This window comes from Eschrichtius robustus, chromosome 13 (genome assembly GCF_028021215.1).
Source record: "Eschrichtius robustus isolate mEscRob2 chromosome 13, mEscRob2.pri, whole genome shotgun sequence".
Taxonomy (NCBI): Eukaryota; Metazoa; Chordata; class Mammalia; order Artiodactyla; family Eschrichtiidae; genus Eschrichtius; species Eschrichtius robustus.
In genome coordinates, this window is record NC_090836.1 from 35,267,568 (window position 1) to 35,288,188 (window position 20,621).

At 36.5% G+C, this 20,621-nt stretch overlaps 1 protein-coding gene across 6 annotated transcripts in view; it reads left to right on the forward strand.

The window, feature by feature from the left end:
• PPHLN1 (periphilin 1) overlaps positions 1-20,621 on the forward strand; it is a 152,174-nt gene that overhangs the window by 50,125 nt on the left and 81,428 nt on the right. For 4 of the 6 annotated variants that reach the window (XM_068560062.1, XM_068560065.1, XM_068560059.1 and 1 more), the window contains 3 exons: positions 7,669-7,880; positions 16,685-16,741; positions 19,240-19,319. In XM_068560062.1, the coding sequence (XP_068416163.1) occupies positions 7,669-7,880; positions 16,685-16,741; positions 19,240-19,319 (349 nt within the window). The remainder of the gene's footprint in view (positions 1-7,668; positions 7,881-16,684; positions 16,742-19,239; positions 19,320-20,621) is intronic. The other 2 variants (XM_068560064.1, XM_068560061.1) reach the window with 1 other exon arrangement.

Below are 20,621 nucleotides of genomic sequence, written 5' to 3' on the forward strand. Positions count from 1 at the left end.
AACCAGGTGTTATGCCTAGAAAAAGAAGGAATTCAAAGTATTGTGTAGCATTTTGTAACATTAGATTGAGCCTAGAAAAAGTGAGATTTGTACAGAATATAAATAGAGGAAGAGAGAAAGGAAACTTGTTATTTAAAGATAAGAAAGGCATTCTGACAGTGTGGACCTTGAAGTCTAACTCTGTTTTACGGACTAGAGTAGTATTTTTCTTTTTAGGACCAGTAAATCCCTAGCAATTTCCAGCCCAACCCAAATTGTGTATTATTCATGATGAGGCTTATATATCCCACCCTAATTTTCACTATTGGATGGGATCATTTGCCTATTTGATAGGGAAAAATTAAAATAACTTGAGTTATATTAAATATTTAGTGAGGTGATACATTTGTCTTTCATTGATTTATCTTCATATCCTTCATCTACTTTTTATTGGTGTTTTCATCTTGTTCAAAGGTTTGTCAACATTCATTAAATTATTAAAGACTAACATTTAAGACTGCCATCAGATGTTGGAATTTTCCCTCTTAATTGGAAATTTGCTTTAAATCTAATTAAATTTTCAACTTTAGGCACTTTTTTGGTATGTAGTTTAAACTTGGTATTTTGATACACAGTGGTTTCTTCCTGTTGACTTATAATTATTTAGTATCTTTTAAATATATATATATATATATATAGAGAGAGAGAGAGAGACAGAGACAGACAGACAGACAGAGAGACAGGTCTTTTTCTCCTATCCCTTCCTTCCAAACATTTAGCTTTTTAGTCAGCCTGAATTTGTCATAGTATGTGTTAAAGGAAAGAGAATCTATCACCCTCTTCCCCACGTTGTCTCAAAGTTAGGTAAAATATTTTATAACTTGAGGATCCATATGTTTGGGGGAAGGTTAAAAATAAGATAATGGATAATGAAAAGACTAAAGCTTAAAACTATAGTCATAGATACCATTCATTGCAAAGTTGCTGTGCTTAAAGGAGTTAGGAAGTAAATTAAGATCAAAGGCCATACATGAGCAGCTGAACTAATTTTTGAGTCTGTGTCTTCCTGCAGAGAATGCTCTGAGAAGTGTCACTGTAAATAAAGGTGTTTAATTTTATTAAACTCAGTGTTTCCCACAGTTGTGGATTAGTATTTTGTGGAACATATTTTGAGAAAGGCTTTTTTATATTTTAAGTAAATAAACATTAAATTTGTATATTTACAATTACATTGTAAACATATAAAGTCAGGTCTCTGGTAGAAAAGAAAATATGAATCAGCCAAAACATATTTCTATCATTATGTAACTAATTTGCTCTCCAAAATACAATTAAACTTCTAACGCATAAAAATCTTGAGATATTGGCAAGGGGTAAGGTGAAAAAAATCCCCATACTTTTCTTTGTGTTCTGTGAGAAAAAGGAAGCTATAGGTAAACTCTTTATTCTTTAATAAATTGTGTTTGGAAACCTTCAAGAAGTACATAATTGTTTACATTGGGATCAGCAAATTATAACCCATGGGCCAAATCTGACCAGCTGTCTATTTTTGTAAATAAAGTTTTATTGGAACACAGCCACACACATTGGTTTACATATCATCTGTGGCTGCTGTTGTGTTAGAGTGGAGTGTTGAGGAGTTGTGATGGAGACCATATGGCCCACAAAACCTAAAATATTTGTAGTTGGACCTTTACACAAATGTTTGTTGACCCCCTAGTCTAGCAAATGGCCATTCTGCCTACTTTTCACTTTATATGTGTTTTGTCTGTGTACAGAACTCCATAACTGCCATTCTTTACACTGAATTATCCACAGTTCATCTTCTGTAAAGCAAATTGCTTGGGAAGTCAAGTGGAAGTCTTGTTCTGGAGGTTTTATTATTTTGAGTAGGTTTTAAACTCTTAACAAATATGTAAGATTTCATAGTTTTTTCTGAATGACAAAGCTATCAAGCGGTTGTATTGGCACGCTTAGCTAATTTCTTGAATAAGCCTTTATACCGATTTGATGGAAATCATAGTGGGGTAATACTGTCAATAGAATTAGCTAACATCTGTTGAGTGCTCTGTACCAGGCCCTGTTCTAAGTGCTTTACATATAATATCTCATTTACTCCTTGCAGCTGTAAGTAGGTACTGTTATTATCCCCCCCTTGTAGATGACGAAATTAAGGCATAAGGAGGTTAAGTAACTTGTTCAAGGTCATGGAGTCAGTAGTTACTTTGGGAGGGGCTTTTAGTACTTAGGAGGCTAGTTCACAGAGGGCCTTAGCAGTCCCTTTCCTTCCTCTACTAGTTATGCTTCTGTTAAGTCCTATACATAGAGCTAGTATTATATTTGAAATGTTGGTGCTGTATAATTCTATAAACGCCAAGAAAGCTCTCTGACTCATCATTGTGTCCTTGGCACCAACATATGATGCCTTCACAGAGCAGTTAGAGTGATCATTGTAAATGTACATCTGGTCTCTCTACTGCCTCATTCTTTGTTGGGTTCCATCCCCTCTGTTACATCTCTGCTCAGATATTACCTTCTCAGAGATGTTCTTCCTGATCATCCCATCAAAAATAACCTCCCTCACATCTACCTTTCTTTATACTGCCTGTCAGTCTGAAATGTTGTATTTATGTCTTCTCCATTACAATATAGGCTTCATGAGGGCAAAGACTTGGTCTTTTAGTATCAAAGTAGAGTGGATATATTTTCTATTGTTCTTTCCATCCATTTTCTGCAACAGGAACCTAACTTCCAAGAGTTGAAACCACTTACCTCCCAACTCACTTGCCTCCTAATTCCTTGATTCTTGAGATGAGTTCTGGGCATACTTCTTGCTCCTTATTACCTCCTCCAAGCCACAGTTCCAGTGTCATCTCTGAACTTCTCCATTTGTACCACCTGTCCTCATCTTTGTACTCTTTGATGAATTTCCAGGACCCCATTTCTTGTTCCTGGATTATTATAGTTTCTGGCATATAGTCTTCTCCTCCATCCCTCCCTATCCTGATTTGATGATGCTTTTAATTAACACCAGTTCTTTCTTGTGTTTTCAGCTCTTTAGCTCTCCACTGGCATGGTCAAACCCTACAATCATCAACACTGGAAAATGTTCTGCCTCTATCATTAGCCCTGAGTTTCTGTTTTTGAATTAAAGATACCATATTTATACGTATACAGCTCTTAGACGTTAGTGAGTTTGTCTAGTTCAGTCCTTCTCAAAGTTTCCTGTGCAACAGAATCACCTGGAGAGCCTTGTTAAAGCCCGGAATCCTTGGTCTCACTCCCAGAGATTCTGATTCAGTAGGTGTGGTTTGATGCCCTGAATTTGAATTTCTATCACCTTCCCAAGGTAATGCTGATGAAGGTCTGGGGACCTGCATTTTGAGGAACACTGCTCAAATGAATACTTTCCCCCAAAGGACAAATACTTTCCACTCTGCCTTAAGCGTCTGTTCATGTCCTTACTTTCTTTACTTTCTATTAATGACTTCTAGAATTATGTTACTGAGGTAAAGGACTTGTGAAGACAGATTTCTCATATTTTTTCTTCTTGAAATGAGAATTTTCCTCTTTATCCTTTTCGTGTTCTTCTCTTCTTGGCTTCAGTGCTATTCTCTTCTACTTAGTTCCTTTGTCCCATTTTTTTCCTGGTGATTTTTGGCTCCTTCTTTGTCAGTTACCATTTTTGTGTCTTGGATTATCAGTTTCTCCTTCAATAGGAAATTAGCCTTTTCCCCCCAACTTCCAAATATGACCAAGTAAGCCCCTTTCCTCAGAGTATTGTCCCAATTCTCTTCCTTCTTCCCTCTGCCAAACTTTTTTTTTTTTTTAGAAGAAAAGTAGTTTAACTCCTTTAGTAGATATGTCATAATTTCTTATAGTCTGATTTGGTTTCCAAAGTTTTACTGGACAGCCCACTCACTGGTCATGTGACTCTTAGGTTTTAAATATGAAGATCTCTTCCAGCCTCTGCAGTATTTGATATTAACTACCTTTTCCCTTTTCAAAAATTTCTTCCTTTGTTTTTTAGTTACTGCTTTTTTAAGTTTTCACTGTTCTGACTACTTCTCTTCTTGTTTGCATAATATCCTTTAATCCTTCTCTGCTTTTTCTTGAAGCTTGGAATGCTTTTCCCACCATCTAAATCTGTGCTGTTCATATGGGAGCCACTAGCTGAATGTGCCTGTTGAGCACTTAAGATGTGGCCAGTTCAGGGGCTTCCCTGGTGGCGCAGTGGTTGAGAATCTGCCTGCCAATGCAGGGGACACGGGTTCGAGCCCTGGTCTGGGAAGATCCCACATGCCGCGGAGCAGCTAGGCCCGTGAGCCACAACTACTGAGCCTGCGCGTCTGGAGCCTGTGTCCTGCAACAAGAGAGGCTGTGACAGTGAAAGGCCCGCGCACTGCGATGAAGAGTGGCCCCCGCTTGCCACAACTAGAGAAAGACCTCGCATAGAAACGAAGACCCAACACAGCCAAAAAAAAAAAAAAAAAATGTGGCCAGTTCAGACTGAGATATTGTGTAAGTGTAAAATACACACTGGATTTTCAAGCTGTAAGATGAAAGAGAGAATATAAAGTATCTCACTAAATTTTTTAATATTGATTACATGTTGCTAATATTTTAGATATATTGGGTTAAGTAAAATATTGCTAAAATTAATTTCACCTGTTTCTCTTTACTTTTGAAATATGACTACATCATCTGTGCCTTGATTATATTTCTCTTAGACAATATTGATCTAAATTTCACCTTTGCTTAAAGACTCCTTGGTCAGTTTTTCATCTATTAATATGTATATATGTCTCTTCTAAATTACAGTACCAGCCTTCTGGAACATTTATTCCCCATCCCCCCATTAGATATTAAGCTTCTTCAGAGCCAGAGTAACTCCTCATAGTGCCTTTCATATATTGGGACAGAGATATATAGATATGAAAAAATATGCATACATACACACATGAATAAATGACTTGGCTAATATTACCACTTTATCAAAGTAGTACCATGTACTTACGGTAGCTGACGCCTGTGGTGATGTTTTTGCTTAATCTGATGGTCAGTAGGAGATGCTGATGTGAAGGAGAGGAGAGACGTTACTCTGCTCTAAGATATTAAAATCTGACGTGCACTTCCCCCGTGTGTATCTAGCCACCCCAAGCCGCTCTGACAGCTCTCAACTGTGCTGTTGTGATTTTACTGCCATCTGGTGTCAGGATTAGGAAACTGTAGTTCAGCATTTCATCTTTCCATTCCCTCCAGAGAAGATAGGCAGTCTCTCCTCTGAATGTGGGCCTGTTCTTCTCCATTTCCTGAGTAAGTTATCAGGAAGAGCTCATTTACTTTCGCTGTATGAAACCTTTATTCTCCTTCTTGGAGCACTCTTTCATCGCCTTCCCTGATAACTTACTCACCTGTGCCTCATGTTTCTGTAGCCACTCTATTTCATTCTTCTCAGACAGCCCATCTCCTTCTCAGTGTGGCAGTTTTCTAGCCCTAGATTCTGGGCCTTCTGCACTTTTTATCCTTTGTTTTCATCTATACCCAAGGCTTTTAAATACTGCCTGTTTACAGACAAATTTATAGTTATAGCCAAATATCTCTTCTGATATTATCACCAGTATCTGTAGTTGCCTACCAAGATATTACATGAGCATCTCAAATATAGCACTATCAAGTCTAAATGTGGATCTCCCACCCTGTCCCTATTTCTCAAGTCTGTTTTTCTTATTTCAGTAATCCATCGTGCCAGAATTCTGGGTATCATCTTGTCATCCACCATCTCTCACACTCGTTAGTCAAACATTTACCTTGTCTCGTTGAGTCTACAAAACTGCACTCTTGTGCATGTTGAATTTGTGACCCTTCCCCTGCTCCCACCTTATCTAAGTCACCAGTGTCTCTTGCCTAGACTAAGTAGACTCCTAGTCTCCCTGCATACACCATTGGCTACATGTTTTGTCTGTATGTTTAATATCAGCCTCTCCCACTACCCTGAGAGTTCCGTAATGGTAGGGACTGCATGCATGTGGTTCACCATTGGGTCCCCAGCGCCTGGTACAGTTCCTAAAATCTGTGTAATACATATATAGCTACTTACTTCAGCTCTCAGTGATATTGATATGATTTCTATAGCTTTAGTGATTGAACTTGAATATATTGGAATTTCTTTAATGCTTTATTTCAGTATTAGTATTTTGTCTGAGTTTATTTATCATAAATGAGTTTTAACTGTTTTCTACTTTTGCACAGAGAAAATTATATCTGGAAAGAGGATATAGTTTGGGTATTAATCAGTTAATGACAACAACCTACTTATATATTGTGGACTACCAGTCAATATGCTGAAATTATTTTCTGAGCAGTTGAAATTTCATACAATTGGCTCGTCTTTTTAGCATTCTTCTGTCTGAAGATAATGGTCTCTAATTTTAATATGGAGGTACATTTACTAAATCTTCAATTAAAACCTGTTTGACTCCAAGTGTTCTTTTAAATAGAGGCTTGTGTCTTTCTTTTTTAATTAATTAATTTATTTGTTTATTTTTGGCTGCGTTGAGTCTTCATTGCTGCGCGGGCTTTCTCTAGTTGTGGCGAGCGGGGGCTACTCTTTGTTGCGGTGAGCGGGCTTCTCATTGCAGTGGCTTCTCTTGTTGCTGAGCACAGGCTCTAGGCATGCGGGCTTCAGTAGTTGTGGCATGCGGGCTCAGTAGTTGTGGTGCAAGGGCTTAGTTGCTCCGCGGCATGTGGGATCTTCCTGGACCAGGGCTTGAACCTGTGTCCCCTGTGTTGGTAGGCGGATTCTTAACCACTGTGCCACCAGGGAAGTCCGAGGCTTGTGTCTTCATAGTTGTATTTAATAATTTTAATTTGCTTTACTGTTATAAAGATAGTTTTGCTTTATAAATCTTTATTACTTGGGCTTACTTTTTGCTTTGAGTTGATGATATTGCTTACTAAGGAAATTTAATTTATAAAAGTAAAGATGATATAAAAAGTTGGTATTTAGAGATTGGCAACAATCTGTTGTAAATTCAGAGAGCAAGGATTTAATAGGTATATACCAGGCTTTCTCAGCCTTGGCATTGTCAACACTTTGGGTTGCATAGTTTTTTACTGTGTATATGTGTGGGTGTTGTCCTGGGCATTGTAGCATTTTAGGAGCATCCTGCCCCTAACCAGTAGGGGCATTCCCTCCTCTCCAGTTGTAACAACAAAAGTGTCTGTAGATGTTGCCAAATTATCATGGAGGGCAGCGGGGAATCACACGAGTTGAAAACCAGTGGTATATACTGTACTTAGAAGAGGATAGTAGACCATGAACTGTCTCATTGGGGAAATCTTTGGCATTCTCTAGGTGTCTTTGAGAGTATGGTAGCTGTGTGGTATGTTGTTAGTAGCAAGCAGAAGTAGAGACTATATGACTTTTTCACATTAAAAAATTTTTGTGCTTGCTTAAAATAAAGTAACTTTTGCACTTAACCACCTGGTTCTACCCCAAACTGAAAAAATGACATAATTCACTGATAAAGTTTCATTTTGTTGACTGATTTCAGAAATTAGGTGGTGGTAGAAAAAGGGGACATAAATTACAACACAAACAGTGGTTTGTAACCAGAGCTTTTGCCATTTGAGCTTGTATATAGAGAGTATAGGATATAATTAACTTATTTTGTTTTTTCTTCAAAGGGACATGAGAGACGGCTTTAGAAGAAAAAGTTTCTACTCTTCCCATTATGTGAGAGACCGGTCTCCTCATAAAAGAGACACTCCTTTTTTCAGAGAATCACCTGCAGGCCGAAAGGATTCTCCACACAGCAGATCTGGCTCCAGTGTCAGCAGTAGAAGTTACTCCCCAGAAAGAAGCAAAACTTACTCTTTCCATCAGTCTCAACATAGAAGTATGTATTTTTAAGAGTTCTCCTTTTTTTTTTTTTTTTTTGGCAACCTCCACTGATAAGAACGTATTGAGTCAGATTGCCTTATATGTGTTATTATTTTTAACTCTTTATTTGAAAAATCTCAAACTTACAGAAAAGTTGAAAGAATAGTATAATGAATGTCATACACACACATACACACACACACACACACTTTGAAACCATTTAAATTGCAGTCTATATGACATTTCACTTCTAGTTCTTCAGCGTGGAAGAGGTTGTAATCATGTTGGCAACTCACACACCTCCTGTATTTTCTGCTAATTCCTGAGCTGATCCAACCTCTTTAATCTTCTGTCACTAGGGGAAATCTATTTATATTTTTCATGAAAAATATTAGTGGATCCCCCTAAATATAAGGTATATAGCCTTATAGAATTTAGAGCTAAAACCTACCTTAGGTTCATTCTTTCCCAACCTCCAATTTGTTTTTTTGTTTTTTTTAAGTTTGGAGTGCCTGGACATGCATGGCATTCAGTGCATGTCATCCTGGCCCAGTTGCTCGGTATGTGTTGGAATAAATAAATGAAGCAACTTTTCTAGGTAACGCTTTCCTGTGTTGTCATTCTAGACTCTACTACCTGCAGGTGAGCTCATTCACAAAACACTTCCTCATGCCTTCTGTATCCAGGGCACTGTGTTAGAACGATGTCCCTGTCACCAAGGAACTAGAATATATATGTGTATTTTTCCCCAACTAATAACAATTTTATCATTATGTAAATATAACATGTAAAGTATAACTTTGATGTAAGGCTCGTTATGTCGTAAATGAGTTAACATGACAGCCGGTCAGGGTAAGAGACTCTCACTCTGGGGATGGAAGAACATGCCATGGAGGAAATGACATTTGGGCTTATCTTTTATTTCAGACTTCTGCAGGTGGAGAAGTATCTTCTAGGTAGAAGGAATTATAAGCAAATAATTTTTCTTTCCTTTTTAACTTCCTTCCTTTTAACTGTTTTTTTCAAATGATAAGGTTTTTAGTTCCACAATCTTTGCCTCCTGCATGTTCAGAGTGATGGAAGATCACTTCAGATCATTAGATTGTCTCCATTGTAGCTGTTGCTGGATTCCTGTATTTAACAAACATTTATCACTTGTCTGCTGTTTCCAGAGCTAGGTAGAGTGGGGTTTCCAAAAAACATATTTTTGGATATATGTGTAAGAATGCCATTTGAAGGATTTAAAACAAACATAGTCACTTACACGTGCCTGACTGCTTAAAATATTCTTGGAATAGTTCCAGGTAACTGAAAGTTTTACTGTGGAGTTCAGTGTTAAAAGTTTGGTATTTTCTCCTATGCTTTACTTCCTTTTTCTCCCCTCACCCTTCAAGTGGATAAATAACCTCTAAGTCTAATTTATGCTCACATGCGCAGACCTAAATATCCCAAATTAGCCAGATATACCTTCTAAGACCGACGATATTTTTTTAGATGTGTGTGACTTAAATCCAAATCTATTAATAATTTGGTTAAGAGGAAGAAAGTGTCTTTGGAAACTGATATTGAAGCCTTTTTAACAAAACGTGAGTAAAATGGAAGCTTGAGATCCTTCTTTACAGCTTATAGTGAAGCTATTAAGTTATTTAAGTTACTGTTGAATTAGCCTTATTTTTTACATTTCTCCTCTAAAACAGATTCCTAGGGAGGCATCTTCTGTCTGCCTTTGGCCTGGTTCTCAGTGGCCAAAACTCTCAAATCTCAAGATGAAATGTAGAGTCACACAGTGATGCTCCTGTCTTAGTGTCTGCGATATGCTTTCCCCATCCTCTGAGGTCTAATACCTTTAATATCTTGCAGTGATGGAAGGATAACAGAGAAAGTTGGGAGACTAAAATCTGGTGTGAATTGAATGAAATAGAGTGTATGACTTTGTTAATGCCTTTATGTTTATTTTCTTAAGTCATTTAGCTTTGAAAGTAAAGTTCTTTAATCAAGAAAAAAAAGTTTGTTCTGGGAAAACTCTCTTTACGGGTTACTTTGGTTGATTCCTTAGCTGTTTGGGCTGAACTGTTGAAATGTTTTTCTGTACTCCTTTCATTAAATAGTTTTTAGAATAGTTATATGAGATCATCTTCCAAAAAGTTAACAGTAAAAGTCTTGCTTTAAACAATAAAAGGAAAAAGTAATTGTTATTTTACATATCTGTGATAATGGTTTTTGCTTTAAATCTAAATCTCACAAATGTTGATGGCACCTTGCTTTTCTTCAAAAAAGGACTGAGAAATATCATCCTTCAGTTATCAGTCACTTAAACTGGGCTAATTAACAGTGATGGGTTAATTTAGTTTTCCAATGTAAATTGAAATTTTGACAAAGATTTTAAATGTTTCTGTAACAGGTAAAAAATAATTTTCATATTCCTTATGCCCTCATTTTGTTAATTCTTTAACGTTTAATTTTTTGCTTCTTGTTCATACTTTTCAGAGTAATTTTATTTATTTTAATAATCACTAGTAGTTTGTCCATGGTAATTATTTTAGGACTAATTCTTCACAATTGTTCTGTGCACTTAATGTATCTGTGCTTAATTTTAAGCCACAGAATGATTATTACTTTTTCATCTCAGCTGCTTAGTTCCCATTTTGTGCTTACACACATGCACACGTGTGCACACATGTCCACACATGTTATTTAATTAAATTTTTTCTACTTAGCCTTTTGGGTTAAATCTTATGGAACTTTGTACTGACATAGACTAATTATCTTCCTAAATCAAACTGTTTACACCTTGTGTTTCACGTTTAAGAATTTTCTGCCTATAACTTAAGTGGACTAACCTGGTCATAATGGTGACTACGATACTATTTTTCATTCCTTATTGTTGTTCATATTTACATGCTAACAGTGTAGGTTGTCCTCTTAATCTGTTTATTAACAGATTATTATGATACTGCTATAGTTAAAATTGTTTTGTTATGTATACCTTGTGTATGTTTACTTGAAGTTTATTTTATTCTAATTAATCTAACAAAACATCTCCCCATTTGTCAACTATCTCTTAGATATTTATTTCCTTTTTCCCTACCTTCTCTCAAATGAATCTCATTGTTTTCCTATCTTATACTTTTGCTGTTTACCTTCTGTTTAGGATAATAGCATTAATAATAATCACTATGTTTAGTCTCCCATATGGGTATGGGAGACTTTTTGTTAAAGTACTTCCTGTGATGTTTACTGTATCACAGTACAGTCTTTCCATTTTTGTATAGCTCATTTTAAAAAACAATTAAAATGTTTTGCTATAATGTCTACTTAATACTAGTTATTTATCTTAGAGCCGTAAAGATATTTCTTTTTTTGTTGGAACCGTTTGTGCATTTGAAAAGTACCATCATAATCTTTTCGATTTTTTTTTTTCCAGGTTTAAATATATTTAGTTCCTTCAGCTGTTCCTTTCATTTGACATGGTTTTCAGACCTTTTGCTTTCCTAATTTTCTTTCTATTCCTTTTAAGTCATGATGCCAGAAGTGAACTTTTATTTTGTCAACCATATTGTATTACTGGTCCTTACTGAAACTGCAGGCAACTGAAACCTAGGCCATTTTCACATATATTACTATGAAACAAAAAGCCCTGCAGCCTGTACTTTTTTCAGCTGCAATTATTTGTTTGTAGTTAATGCATTAAAAAAAAAATCTTGGAATGATATATTTCATGTAGTTAACTTTGGCTTATAATTCTCTTCCATAAAGGTCTTAAAATCTCTTCAGTGATCCTATGTATTTAGCAGCAGATAAAAACAGCTTTGTTTTATCTACAAATGAAGTATGCTTTATGTGTTTTGTATTAATCATTAATAATTATGTTGTGTTATAAAGCAGAAACTAACACCAATGTAAAACAATTATACTCCAATAAAGATGTTAAAAAAAAAAAAAGATGTTAAAAAAAATTATGTTGAGTAGCATAAGGCCCAATATAGAAACCTCTAGGCACCTCCCTCTGTGGACCACAGCCATTTATCTGCATTGTTTGCTGTTATTCAACCAGTTCTTATTCCCCATCTTGTTTTCTTTTCCACTTGAGGATTACAAAGCATTTCCACTATGGAAACAATGACATAAAGATTGCCTTGCTTTGTTTTGTAAATCTGTTGTGGCTCCTAGGGATGATTATGTTAAGTATTTACAAACTCTTTGTTAATTCATTCTAAACATTTGCTGCAGATTAGTCACATTTACCAGTGATGCTCATATATAAATTAGGTTGTGTGACATTTTGGTTGAATTTTTTAAATGTCATTACTATGGAAGATTTGTAAGTTTATTGTTTTTGTTGGTCTGTATCTGATTTTCTATAGCTCTGACTTTGGGCCCAGCCTCCCCTTATTTTCTCAATATCAGCAGCCATTATTAAGAATGAAAGATATTTTTAAGAAAGACTTATTCATCAGTGTTTAATCCTTTTCGAAAGCATATCTTCTACAATAACTGAAAATGTACAAGAATTAAAAATACTATTTTGAGAAGAGTGTATTTGGAAGATAGACTCTATTATTGAACTTAAGTATAATGGGAAAAGACACATGTCTTAATACCTGTTGGCTGTGAATGAATTTGGAAGTCCACATGAATTTTTGGATCATAGCTGAAATTCCAATAAAATTTAGAGATTTAATTCTGCCTTTAGAAAGAAGGCTTTTCTGTGCGGGTGTAAATGATAATGGGAATATGGAAATAAGGCTTTACCATCAGATCATGTTTGTTACGCAGTAAGAACCTATTTTCTTAGCAGCTAAATTTTATAGTGTTTCTTGGTTTGAAAGTCATTGTATTTATGTTCAGTACTCATAAAATCATTCAACAAAAATATATTTCATATAAATGGTTTGCCAAGCAAGACAGATCTAGTCTTTGCCCTCTGAGTTTATGGGTTAGAGAAGGAGACAAATCATTACATGGGAGTAGGCATTTTAGGGGATATCTGAGGAGTGGGCAGAAGTTGGTGGAAGGAGGAAAGTGGAGAAGGGTTATTGGGATGAGTTGTTTCATGAGGAATTTAATCGTGGGCTGTTAACTGATCCAGGCTGTAAGTGTGCTATTGAATTAGATTCTACAATGTATTCTTGTGTGTGAGAGTCTATTTATTATATCACAAAGAGCTTTGGCTGTGAGTTTTCTGGGTGAATCCCAGGAGTACAGCTTTAGCTTTTCTGGCACCTGAGTGATGGAGGTTCTGAAACAGTAATCAATTAGTGGCATTTTCCTGTGTGTAGGCATTTATAGCATCCCTGTTGTGCATGTTCATAATATGTACAGATGATGTAATATTTTACTTATATTTTAAAAAGTGAGCCCATGTGGTTGTAACTGATGTATTAAAGGGAAGTTCTCTTCAGAAATGCACTTCCATGTATTCATAGTTAATATGCCTTTATTTCAACTTGTTGGATCTCTTACCTCCAAAAGTTTGTTATTTGTGGGAAGCAGAGGTGATACAGAGAGAGCTTTTTCTACCCCTGTGTCTGGATGAACCTGTGCCCCCTGCTACAGAAGTGCGGAGTCCTAACCACTGGACCTCCAGAGAATTCCCTGTTTCATACCTTCTTGAATAAACCAGTAGATCTCTGAGAAATCATGTTCTTCCTAACCAAGAGCCCCACATTTGCATGTCTTCATCCATGATCCAGAAAAATGAATCATTTCCTCAGCATCTTTATAGCCACCACATCTTCATTTGTTCATATCTTAATTTCCCCTTTAATGCTTCAGCTATCAAAGGAGAGATGAATCTACTACCTGAGCTGTTAAGTTTATTTGTTTATTGATAAGACGTTCAGAAGTATCTGGTTTTCTCTTATACATCAGGCACTGTACCAAGAATTTAATAGTTTGCAAGATGTAGCCCCTAATTTTATTATCTCCAGTGATTTTTTTTTTTAAGATTTTTTTTTTTTGATGTGGACCATTTTTTAAAAGTCTTTACTGAATTTGTTACAATATTGCTTCTGTTTTATGTTTTTTGGTTTTTTGGCCACGAGGCATGTGGGAACTTAGCTCCCCAACCAGGGATCAAACCTGCACCCCCTGCACTGGAAGGCGAAATCTTAACCACTGGACCTCCAGGGAAGTCCCTCTAGGGATGGTTTTAATTTTTTTTCCTAGCAGTGTATTTTGCCCCTATATGGGTTATCAATAATTAATAATACTTGATAGGATTGGGTGAGTCTGGTTAAGTTCATCGCTGCTTTCATCAGGAGAACACATCAGCAAGAAAGTATATTTCTGAAAGATCGTATCAGATTTACAGCTATTATATTCAAAGAGACAGCAAATATTGTTAAATTCTTACAGAACTTTTAAATGTTTATTGTAACATTAAGCTGCTTCTCTGGCTTTCATTTCACCTGCGTGGGAAGAACTTTATATCTAGTCTATGGAACCAGTATTTGAAATTCTTGTTCATTGTCTTCCTCACCATTTATTCTTTCACTCACCAATACATTGACTTGGATTTTGATTTCCATATTGCCAACTTTAGAATTTTTCTTTCCTGGTTTCTTTCCTTCATCCTACTTTAGAACTCATTTTCTTTAGCAAATCACAGCAAAGGCAGGAATGTGTTGAGCCCTTTTGCCCTGCTCTCAAGTAGGAGTTAGTTTCTGCTTACTAAGATCACATGTGAGATGAATTTGAGGTAATGGCTGAGTAGCCAAGGAATAGCATTCTGTCAATTAGAAATACAGAAGTGTGAGTGAAAGAAGTGGATTTGAGAGACATTTGTCTTCATAATATTGGTTGGAGCCACGGAAGAATAACAAAACAAAAAGGATTGAGGATAGGAGGAACATTCATATTTAAGGAACAATAACCAACAAAGAAAAAAGAGAAAGGTAGGAAGATGTAGGATGACAAACAGAAACGTACAAAGGCATGAAAAGCAAATGGTAAAATATTAAGAAGAACTTGTGTATGAATCATTAAGCTGCAGTAGTAGAGGACAAGAAGAAAGACCTTCAGTTTTAATGTAAGCAGATCATTGGAAACTCTGGGATAAAGAGTTTAAGCACAATGGGTTGTTTCTATTATCTCTTGTGTTAAAAAAAAAAATACTCTAAAATTTAGTGGACTAAAACAACCACTTGTTTATGATTTTGCAGTCTGAGCTGGATTCAGCTGGGTGGTTTTACTGTCTGTTAGGATATTATTAAATAGCCCAGGTCTGTTGAAGGTAGCATGGATGGGAATCTGTAGTTAAATGCAGTAATTCCTACAGTGTTTCTGAAATTTGGAATCAAAATCAATCAACACAGCACCAGTGGTGTGTTTAGTAAACTGACTCTTCAGGGGAAAAACACCTGATTGTGACGTTTGCCAATATTCGTGGAGTGAATACTTTTACCATGGCTGATTTCAGGCTACCAGTGTGGAGTCACTGAACTTAAGAGTTTGGAAGAGGTGCAGACAGTTCATTCTCAACAGCTAGTGTGAGCCAGGCCCAATCCCCAGACACTCCTATAAAAAAAATCATTGTCCTGATCTCTTGATCTACAAAGAATTTGAGCCAGGTTAACAAAAATAAACACTTATTAAAATAAGATTAAGTAAACGGGTGAAGAATTTTATATAAAAGGGAAATAAGAGTGTGAAAATAAAAGAATAAAGTTAGTAGTTTATGAAATAGTTGCCTATGATAAGGATTTCAACAATTACTATAAGTGAACTAAGGATTTGCCTAAAACAAAGAGGAAATGAGCAATAAATAGTGTTCATAGTGAAACTTAGATAAAAACACATCAGCTGCTCAGGAGGAACAAAACTTTCTGATGACATCAGTGAACAATTAGATAAGGATACTGCGTCTTCAACATTCTTGCAAAAGTAAGATGGCAATATTTGTGTGATGTTTCTTGAATTTTTTTTTTAATGCAAGGTGCTGACAGTGCCAAAGTGATTCAGAAAATGTATTATTTTCTCAGAAAAAAGATAAAATTGGCAATTTGGGATCTATAGTAGAATAATTTGAAATAAATGATAAGAAAACTTATTGGAAATATAGCTGAGAGCCCCTTCTAGTTTATTTAGGCTATTTAGAAAGCCGATTCCATCTGCATCATTAAGAGTTTGCAGGTAAGGAAACTAACAAAATATTTACAAGATTCTAAGTATGGGATAATTAGGAGATCAAGTAGCTGTGGATTTGTTTATAAGGAAAATCCATATATGAGAGAGTTCGTATAAAAAGAATTAGCAAGATTTAGTAATAGGCTACCTGTTGAGAACACGTCAGAATGACTGCTTGCCGGTAGCCGTCCTATGCTCAGGGAACTGATATGATATACCATGAAAACTTTCCCAGGTGTCCTTTTTGATTTCTAGTGGTGATTCATCTTTCACTCTTGATTTTTTGGTGTCATTCTTTAATCCTTTGAATATTGACTTTATGGAGGAGATTAGATTAGATGCTTATAGTGATAAGTAAGATGTGTGATCCCCGTCTTCAACTTTTGGTGTCTTACCATAGGATCCTTTTCTCATTTCTTTCTGCTCATGCTGTCCTTGGTTAGCCTCATCTTCATACATCATTGTTGTTGGACCCAATCTTAAACAGAGTTTTTCTCCTATTCTGTTATTTATTTCTCTTCATTGGTGTTTGCTCAGGCAGCCCAACTTGAAAGCAGGGTAGGAAGGCGGTTAGGGTCACTGGCAAATGCTCAGAAGTTCCTGTTCTCATTACTCCTACTTCTGGGTTCTTCTCTTGTTCCTCCTGGGCACAGAGGTGCTGGTGTTAATTCCTCCCTGCCCACCTTTCCCTAGAGTCCGTGCGTGCTGGTGCCTCCTACAAACGGCAGAATGAAGGAAAGCCAGAAAGAGGTGAGTTTTGAGCTAGATTGTGATTTGGGATCGTGAAGGGTGGGGGGCTATAATTGATAGAGGTTATAGAAATGGGAAAAGTGTATACCTGCTCCATTAGTCTGCTGTTGGAACCAGAGTTGAACAATAGCAGACTCAGGTAGTAGGATTTGGGGAGACATGTGGGTTTGTTGTCTGGGCTAGACACTCCCAGTCAGCAACTGCCACCTCATAGGAGGTTGAGATCTGTAGAGTAGACAAGTCACTGGCAGAAAGGAGCCAACATCAGTAGGATCAGGATATTTCTATTTACCGTTTTTGTGCTCTTTCTGCTGCCATCTGTATCATCCTTTTTCTTTATCCTTTGCTTCTTGCCTGTCCCTGCCCTTCATGCCACCGGTATATATGAATATATGTTGATATTTGATAAACCACTGCCCTCTCCTTCAATGTTCCTTTGCTTCTGCACACTGAGATTGGTTGAAATCTGCTTAAATTAGTCTTATGCAGCTAAAATCATGAAAGATCCTAAGACTACACTTGGATACCATACTTGGCATACCTGTAGTGCTGATGTTTTGTTTGTAAAGGAGGTGCTAAATAAGAGATTAACAGCTGCTTGTGAAAGTTTTTTGCTGTGTTTAGCTGCTGTGTGCCAGAATTGAGCCTATAATTATGTCTTTAATTAACATAGTGTGCTGTGCTGATTGGTCCAGTTCTTCATCTCTCAAGGAAATACTTAATCAGAATAGACTGGGGAGGTCATTGAATCCTAAGGGTAGAAAAAGAATTCATCTTTTCACCAGTTTGTGAGTGCCTACTCTTTTCTTAAAGGACTCAACTAGGTAGGCCTTGGGTATTTGGAAAAAAATGAGCTATGATACTTGTTCCTCTAGGGGCTTTTGGTGCAGTGGGATAGACTGACACTGTCACATTATGATATGGAATTTGCCATGTGCAATGGAAATACAGTAGGGAATGACTAAATAAACCATGTTCTTAGCCATTTGGGGATGTAGTGATGGTTGGTATCATTTTGCTTTTGATTTTTAAGGTCTGTAAGAACTTTTAAACTTGCTTAGTGTGAAAGTCTCTTAATGGTACCACAAGTTAAAAGATTCTAGAGTTAGGTCTTTTTTAAGACTATTGGAGCTTCACAGTTGGAATACTGTGCCTAGAGCAGGAGTTTTCAACCTCAGCACTACTGACATTTGAGGCTGGATAATTCTTTGTTTGTTGTGCTGCCCTGTGCATTTGTAGCACGTTTAGCAGCATCCCTAACCTCTGCTTACTATGTGTCAGTGGCACTCACCCACTGTGGCAATCAGAAATATCTTCACACGTTGCCACGTGTTGTGGGTGCGGGGAGCTGTGGGGGGCGTCTTGAGAAAGCCTTTCCGGCTCTGCAGGACATTGGAAAGAGATGTTATTCACTACGTCGCCAGGTGGTTGGAAGCCCTTGACCTCCAGGCCCTTACTTCGCTGTCTTGACCATAGCAGGAAGAGCTTAAGAGGCTTTTTGACTGAAGCTGGCTTTGCCTCAGTTTCAAGATCGTTTTGTCTCCGCTTTTGCTCTTGACTGCTTTCCTGGCCTTAACCCACTATCCAGTCTTGACCAGTTTCTGTGTCACTCCAAACTTGGTGCTACTTTTTCCTCTTCTCTGTAATTAAAGTTTTCCTAGCACTTGAAAGCAGAGGATATCTGTTACAGTTGACATATAGATAATTTAATGAAACGTTTTTCTGTTACAACAGCTCACTGTTATTTTTAAGATTATATTTAACTAAACCCATTTTTGTTGTTTTCGTTGAACCGACTAAAATAATATTTAAATTTATTTTCTGGCTTATATTTCCATTAAAACAATAGTACACATAGAGCACTATGTGAGTGTCTGAAGTGACCAAAGATAAAGGTTAGTGACTTTATCGCATACAAATTTATTTTTCACCATTTAACAAATATTTAGGTACTCATTCATATCAGGTACTGGATGAGTGAGTGCTCTATTATAGTTTTCTAGTTTTAATTTTTTTAAAACATTTCATGAATACCTGCTAAGTTTTCTACAAACCTTTCTCTTTGAGCTATAGCTTAATTAGCTAGTAATTAGCTAATTCTCTTTGGTAGTATCTATATAATAACCTCCATTGGATTTTTAGTGTGATGTGTTAAAAGTTAACTTTTCGGAACTTGGAGGAGGAAGCATTTATGATTTTAAAATGTTTTTTGCCTTTCCTGAGGTCTTCTCTGTGGTTCCGTGTTTGCTAACTGGCATTGATATGGCCTAGATTGCCATATATGCTGTCCTTTGGTTCTAGGTTATTTGAAATTTTTGATGGTGCCCAGCCTCTAAGATAGGAGGATTTAGATATTAACAGATTTAATTTAATAATGTAATAAAGATTTCACTATTAAAATAAGTGTATGACCTCCACCCCTTATTTATTCATTTACAAAATCACTCTAGTTGAAAGCAAATAAGGTAGAAAATTGCATTTTATATTTTCTTATATAGGTAAAGAAAGACCTGTTCAGTCTTTGAAAACATCAAGAGACACTTCACCCTCAAGTTCTTCAGCAGTTCCTTCATCAAAGGTTTGTTGTATTTCTAAAATCAATTCAAAGAGGAAACACAAAGTAAATGAGATGGATTGTATAGTACAGATGCTTTTATTCTTTACTGTCACACCTAATGGGGGTAATTTGCTGCATTGAAAGCTTGAGTTTTAAGTAACCATAACTTAAAAGTTGCCCCCAGAGTAAATGAGCAGTTTTCTCATAGAATTATTTCCACAGGTTATGCTAAAATTAGTATTTACTGAGCCCCTTCTCATCTTGACCATAGCCGAGTGGGAATGACTATCCAGATGAGGCATATTTGAGAGACTGTGCTTTTATTTTGGAAGTGGGGTAATAGGCAGAGACCTAATATTTATTGTATATTTACTTGATTCTATATACTATATTATGTATTTTCTTCTGTTATTAATTCATATAAAAATTATATGATGGGGCTTCCCTGGTGGCGCAGTGGTTGAGAATCCGCCTGCCAATGCAGGGGACACGGGTTCGAGCCCTGGTCTGGGAAGATCCCACATGCTGCAGAGCAACTAGGCCCGTGAGCCACAACTACTGAGCCTGCACGTCTGGAGCCTGTGCCCCGCAACAAGAGAGGCCACGATAGTGAGAGGCCCGCGCACCGCGATGAAGAGTGGCCCCTGCTTGCCGCAACCAGAGGAAGCCCTAGCACAGAAACGAAGATCCAACATAGCAATCAATCAATCAATCAATCAATAAATAAATCTTTGAAAAAAAAATTATATGATGTAGGTAAGTATATATTTCCATTTTATATAACAGGCTCAGAAGTTAAATAATTTTCTCAAATTATTTCACTGATGAATTCTCCCAAACATTTAAGAATACCTGTACTTCTCAAACTCTTCCAAAAAATAGAAGAGGATTGAACACTTCCAGACTCGTTTTATGAGCCTAGAATTATCCTGATACCAAAACCAGACAGGGACATTACAAGAAAAGAAAACTAAAGGCCAATATCTCTGATGAAGATAGATGCAAAAATCCTCAGCCAAATGTTAGCAAACCAAATTCATCAGCACATTAAATGGATCATATACGATGATCAAGTGGGATTTATTCCAGGCATGCTAGCATGGTTCAGTATCTGCAGATCAATCAGTGTGATACACCACATTAATAAAATAAAGGATAAAAATCATATGATCATCTTAGTAGATGCAGAAAAAGCATTTGAGAAAATTTAACATCCATTTATGATAAAAACTCAACAAAGGGGGCATAGAGGGAACATGCCTCAACAAAATAAAGGCTATATATGTCAAGCTGACAGCCAACGTCATTCTCAATGACAAAAAG